This window comes from Hippopotamus amphibius, chromosome 7 (genome assembly GCF_030028045.1).
Source record: "Hippopotamus amphibius kiboko isolate mHipAmp2 chromosome 7, mHipAmp2.hap2, whole genome shotgun sequence".
Taxonomy (NCBI): Eukaryota; Metazoa; Chordata; class Mammalia; order Artiodactyla; family Hippopotamidae; genus Hippopotamus; species Hippopotamus amphibius.
Genome location: NC_080192.1, coordinates 82,948,369 through 82,955,075, shown reverse-complemented (window position 1 = coordinate 82,955,075; position 6,707 = coordinate 82,948,369). Strand labels below are relative to the sequence as shown.

Here is a 6,707-nt window from a genome sequence, read left to right as displayed (position 1 = left end):
TCACCATCATCACCATCACCACCATCACCATCATCATCACCATCACCACCACCATCACCATTATCACCATCACCACCATCATCACCATCACCACCATCATCATCATCACCATCACCAACATCATCACCATCATCACCATCATGATCACCATGATCACCATCATCACCATCACCATCATCACCATCACCATCATCATCACCACCATCATCACCATCACCATCCTCACCATCACCACCATCACCACCATCACCATTATCACCATCACCACCATCATCACCATCACCACCATCATCACCATTATCACCACCATCACCATTAACATCACTATCACCATCAGTCACCACCATCATCAATATCATCATTATCATGACTTTTCTGCACCTCAGTGACACTGCTCCCAGCCTCTCCTTCCATAACAAAGGACCCCATCTTCCCATCTCAGCTGCTTGGGGTGCCTGTGCTTCCCAGCATTTTTGTCACACTTGCAAGAAAGCACCTTCTGAACTTAAGGTTTCACTCTTTCAACTCACATGATTTGGGGGGGAAGAAAGACATCAATGTATCTGAGAGATGGATTCTTTGAAAACAGGGAGAATCACCCAGGGCATTGCTTTCCAGAGTAAGGTGAACACTTGGAAGAAGGAGAATTACACGAGACCAAGGATTTAGAGACTGTATATTTTCTTCCACATGACAGTGAGAAAGCTCACCTCTTTCACAGGTACTGATTCTAAGCACCATCAATTTAGATAGGTATAAATATGTATATGAAAACAGTAATCCAAACATATATAAATATGAAATAATAGTCTAAACAAAATCTAACAAATCTAATAAAAATTTAAATTCATATATACACAAAAGAAAGTTTCATTATTTCAAACATTTTTTTTTTTTAACAGTGTATTGCTTTATTGAGGGGTGTGGTTAGGAGGGAAGACACCATGGTGACGAACGAATCAATTGAAGTAATACAAGTATAGGAAGCAGTGAAATAGTAATACACAAAATGGATAACTGTTTTCTTAGAGGACTTGACTTATGGAAGAAAAACTTTAATTGGTGTTGCAAAAATATCTGTGTGAAGTAGAAATTGGTTTCAGTAACATTAGTAGAGAATATGTTGTAGAAAGTGGAGGTAACTGGATGTAAAATCCTGGCAGCAATTTAAAAGAACAGTCCCAGATGGCTAGGCTGAGGCCAACACCTAATGAGGACGAAAGCCTTGTCTGTGGGGAATTTTGGATGATACCTGGAGAAATATTACACTGTGCATAAACCAAATTGAATTGTTTTCACAAGTGTTGTAAAGTTTCATATAGTAAAAGGTTTTTTCTACATGCACTTCAATTTCACAGCAAGAGTGGCATAGGATACCTAAACACAGAAGAGAGCATTCATGCAAGATATCTAACTCCTTGATATAATAATGCATACAATTCAAAATGATTACACTATCATTACATCTAGGGCTTTCTGCAACTACAAGGTGGTGGTTATGGAAAGCATGGCCCTTGGTATCAATATCTAAAAAGCAGCCACCACCTTCTTCTACGTGTGTTCTCTTTTTGCGTTTTTTCTTCATTTTTATTAATCAACTCTGCTGTTGTTGCTGCTTCTTAGCAAAACTGGTAAAAACAAAATTGTAATCATTGAACATAGCGCTCTGGCAATCAAGACGTTTAAAACCTTCAATCTTCTGAGGCGAAGAAAGCACTGTGCGACATTTAGAACTCTGATTTACAAACAGGGTGGTCACAAATTTTCCTGGCTTGAAGACTTCCACAACTTTCCTGATCAGGTCATCATAGGAGGTCTGACTTAAGTTTGTTTCAAAGCTAACATAAGAAAATTCTGGTTCTGGAGTGATGTGAATAGTCCAATAAGTTCCATCCGATTTCATTCCATTCATTGAATACCCACAAGGATTGAACAGTGTGGCATCAATGACAGAACCTGGTATCAGGTCACGAATTCCACTCTCATGAGTGACATCCTTTGCAGTAACACCATCTTTCATGTAGAACTGGTCCATAACTGCTGGGTCAAGCTCACTCATCAGAATTTCCAGGGTTTGATCTGGCTGATTGATTACCCGACTCTCTGGGAAATCCAAAGTATACAAGTACCAACAATCAGAATTCATGCATCCCATACAATATGCTGCTCCATTTGGGAAAATTGCATTAAGAAACTCTATTTCTTCCTGGAAATTCCGGTGTGGGTACCCCTGGTGAGAAGGCTTCATGAAATTCTTACGAGAATAAAAGAAGCTTTGAATTGAGTCAAACCCACTGTAATCCCTAGCAAGTTTCAACAGGGGAACCAGTGCTTTCAGCAAGAGGGTGGTACCACATGTCTTCAAAATGAAACGTCTCTTGGAGACAAACATGCTACTCTCACTGAGTACATAAGCTTCCTGCTTGTCAGTTTTTGTCACACTTATGATTGAACATTGCACATCCTTCAAAAGTATGTCCCACTCGGATCTTGGGATGGTGCGAAGATCCCCAGATCCTTGGTTTGTGTCGGGTTGCTGCCTGGAGAACCAAACCTCCAGCAGCTTCTCAGTCCCTTCGAAAAAATGTGCAGCTTCCATCACCGTGAGACTAGTGAACAACCAACAACCACAGAAAATCAACTAAATTAAATCTCTTCTCCCGCCGCTGCCGCCGCTGCGGATTGTTCCAGCTGTTACTAAAGTTCAGGTTCCTTTTTTTGCTATAATTTTATATTAACTTTTTTTAAAAAAGGATTAATAAAATTTTCCCTGCTTTTTTTTTTTTTTTTCTTTTTTTTTTTTGTGAGCGAAAGTTGAACGTGAGTCTGTTGGAAATAGAGGCAGATACAGCTCAGTCTCTTGTAGTCCGCTGTTTCCCCGTTAGAGAGAGTAGAGCGAGCGCTAGCTAATGTCGCCGGCCATACTGTGGGAGCTATTTCAAACATTTTGATGAAGAGTATGTAGCACCATAGATTCTAGCATCCCGTCAATCTTTACCAGTTCAATTAGACATAGTAAATGGAAATTACTTATGCTTACCTACACTTTACAGCTAAAAATTAAATAAGTCTGGGAAATCAAATAAAAACCAAATTTCCATATTTGTAGTCATATTCTCATCTCTTGAGAATTTCTTAACATCTAAGCCAGAGCAGTCTTTGTTTGTTTGTTTTTTGTTTTGTTTTTTGGCTGAGTCTCACCGCATGCGGGATCTTAGTTCCCTGACCAGGGATCGAACCTGCCTGCAGCCCCTGCAGTGGAAGCACAGAGTGTTAACCACTGGACTGCCAGGGAAGTCCTTAAGCCAGAACAGTTTTAAAAAGACTTATTGCAGGATTAAGTCACTTGTGGAGTCTGTGGCTTCACATATTGGGGGGTTTTGTTTGTTTTGCTTTTTATTTGTGGGGGAGAGGTTCATTTGATGTTTAAGAGGACAACGACTTATTCTGAACATAAAACAACTTTTGAATTTTCTATAAAAATAACTATAAATAGGGAAAGATACACACATTAGTTAAAATAGAGTTATGACCATTTTTTAAGGTCTGAGTCAGCTTTTGACATCTAAACCTTACTTACCTTGCCCAGTAATTCAGGTTGGGTGAATTTAAGGTTGTTTTGGGTCTGCCTTTAAAAAAAAAGCAGAACAATGATAGTAGCTACTATCTTCCAAGTGTTGTACTTTATTCTTGTTAATCCTCATTTATTGAGTCCTCACAGCAATTCTAAGAGATGGGAACTCCCATTTAGCAGATGAGGAAGTGCAAACGCTGAAAGGTTGGTGCCCTAACTCTACAGTCAGCACGGCCCATAATAAACTGCTTCCCAAGGCACTCCACAACTCTGGCTGCTGTATGTTTGTCAGTAAGTAAGGACCTGTGACATAAATGACAGCAAATAAGATTAGTACCACCTTACCCGTCCTCCTTCCTGCCCCCACCTGCTCTATGTCAACACAACTGAACTTGTCGAAAACCAGCCTCAGATCATGGACACACAAACTACTTTTCCTCTAGAGTAATAGTTTCTAGAGCCAATATCTATGGAGGAGGTAAGAAAATTCTTGGTCTAACATAATTCCCTATTTCTGGCTCTCACCCTTATTTTAGAAAGCCGTGTCCTGGGTAATTGTTCTCATTTGCAAAGAGTTATCTCTCAGATAGATTTACGTCTTTCTTCTCCCCAGATCATAAGATTATAGTGACCTAAAATTTCTTTGCTTCTTAGAATAGCCTTTTTTTTTTTTCTCTCTGAAAACAGACATACTAAAAAACAGCTAGTACTGGGTTTGGCACAGACTTCCATGAGAATAAGAATCTCTTTGTCAATTCGCTAAATGTTTTCAGCATAAATTCTTAATTCTATTTTAAGGGAAAATTCAAATTCCTTTTTTACCTTTGGATAGATTTTAATTTTATATTATTTAGATATTGGGATAGTTTTCTTGAAGCACAGCAACAACAACAAAAAACCCAATGCCTCTGAGCTTAAGAATTAAGAGTTCTTGTTGTATTTTAAACAATGAGGAAATGCGGTTCCAAAATGAGGTAAAATTGAAAACATAATTATTATTTTTAAGTAGCATCTCACCCATCAATGATCGCATCTAAAAACTGGTTTTAAAAACACAACATCGCCACCTAGTGCTCAGGATAGAAATTATGAAAAGATTAGGAAGATGGAGAGCAGAAGAAATTCCACCTTAAATTCTGTCTTCACCGGGCAGATCTAATAAACATGTGTATACACAAATAAAGAGGAGGAAATCTGCAACACAGCAACATCCCTTACAGCATAAAGTTGTGGGTAGGATTGAATAAACCAATAAGTCTTTCCATACTGTGAGTGGCACTTTTGCAGATAGGTTTGCAAATTTCAAAATGTACTTATTGCCTTGCAAATAGACTTCCTGCCCACATTCCCTCCAAAAACAGTCCAGGCTGCCTATGTCCACAGAATAGAACACAAAACAGTAATATTCTGAAGCTAGAAGAAGCCTTGGAGAACAGCGCACCCATCCATACTCTTGTTACCGCGTAGAGCTAAATGGGACTTCAAGTTAGATCTGTTTCTTTGACTTTAACCTTTGCTTTTTGTTGCTTTTGTTACTGTAATCATACATGATGGCTTGCCTCTGGGAACACTGACCCTCTGCCTGAATGTTGAACTAAAGTGCCTCTGTTCACCTCCCCCCCGCCCCCCCCCCCCCCCACCAGCCTCGGACAATCTGTCCTGCCCACCTGTGTGAATGGCTGAAATTAACATATCCCCTCACTGAGGCTGGTTATTCCTGGAGATCTTTTATAAGACGGATGGCCCTTTAACTTTACTTCCCCACAGCCCCTCCCTCTGGTTCTATAAAACAAACTAGCATCCAGACCCCAATAAGATGGTTTTTTGAGGAGGCATTAGTCTGCCATCTTCTCAGTTTGGTGGTGTCAATTTAAAAAAAAATGCACAACGTGAGAGTTGAGAGTTGAGTTTATTTGGGGCAAAATGAGGACTGCAACCCGGGAGACAGCATCCCAGAGAGCTCTGAGAAACTGTTCCAAAGAGGCAGGGGGGAAGATTAGTATATATGTATTCTTGGGAAGGGAGGAGTACATGCAATCAAACACATTTTTTGGTAAGGGGTTTTAGCTACTCACGAGGAGCAGACGTCACCATGTAGGGATTTAGTGCTTTTCTAGATATGAGGGGATGCAAGTGTTGGGCTCAAAAAATCAGCTCCTGAAAACATCTAATTATCTAAAGACCTGTTCTGCCCATCCTCCACAGCACAGAGTGCCTCCTTCCTGGTCTCCACCCTGAATTCCCTTCAGGGGATGTGGAAGGTCAGCAGCAGTAGCAGCACCACGTGGTTTAGTCCTTGTGCAGACAGATGTCAGGTTCCAATTTATAGTTGACACTGGCTTTCTGAATAAAGTCATATTCCTTGCTTCAACACCTCATCTCCGATGCATTGGCCTGTCGTGCGGCGAGCAGAACAAGCTTGGACTCGGTAACTCTCTCATGGATAAGGATACTGACCTCCAGCGAGAGGAGAAGCAGCCAAACCCACACACCCAGCGATGGCAGGATTGGACCACTGACCCCATCTCAGGGGTGTCCATCCACTTAGCTTTCAAGTGTCCTTCCGTCTTTTTTTGCCAAGGTCAGTTACTGAGTCAAAATGGATGAAATTCGAATCAAGTCTTTGTTTTGTTAACTATATTATACTAATGTTGATATCCTAGTTTTTGTAATTGTTCTATAGGTAGGTAAGATGTTCACATTAAGGAAGTTGGGTGAGGGATACCTAGAAACCCTCTATATTATTTAGACTTTTCTGCAAACTTAACATTAGTTCAAAATTTAAAGTTTTTTTTTAAGTATGTCCAAGCACCATTGAACAGACAGCTGGAATGAATGATCCTGTGTCCATTCCAGGGTCATCCTTGCCTCATTCATTTTAAAATCTGATACCGAGCAGGACCCTGTGGGACTCCTGGGCACCGAAGGCTTTCTGTGTCCCTCACTTCTTGATTACAGGAAATAGGCTTCCTTCAGCCTCCAGGACCTTCCCTAAATTCTAACAGGCAGGTCCAAACAGGTCCTAATCAGAGAAGGGAGGGGAGGCAGAGAGAAGGGAGGAGCAGTCAGGAAACAGTAGTGTAGCCTTAGGGCAGGGTCCTGGTTCCCTCTCAAGGGATACACATAACAATAT

General features: G+C 40.6%; 1 protein-coding gene across 1 annotated transcript; it reads right to left on the bottom strand.

Moving 5' to 3' along the window:
• Window positions 1-959: 959 nt before the first annotated feature.
• Window positions 960-2,914, bottom strand: LOC130857879 (S-adenosylmethionine decarboxylase proenzyme-like). The gene has a single exon (XM_057743754.1). The coding sequence runs from the start codon at window positions 2,597-2,599 to the stop codon at window positions 1,595-1,597; it is 1,005 nt and encodes a 334-aa protein (XP_057599737.1). The 5' UTR covers window positions 2,600-2,914; the 3' UTR covers window positions 960-1,594.
• Between the last annotated feature and the right edge of the window lie 3,793 nt (window positions 2,915-6,707).

Bases quoted from the DNA above. Each gene is read 5' to 3' on its own strand.
- LOC130857879 (XM_057743754.1), bottom strand. From the start codon at position 2,599: ATGGAAGCTGCACATTTTTTCGAAGGGACTGAGAAGCTGCTGGAGGTT.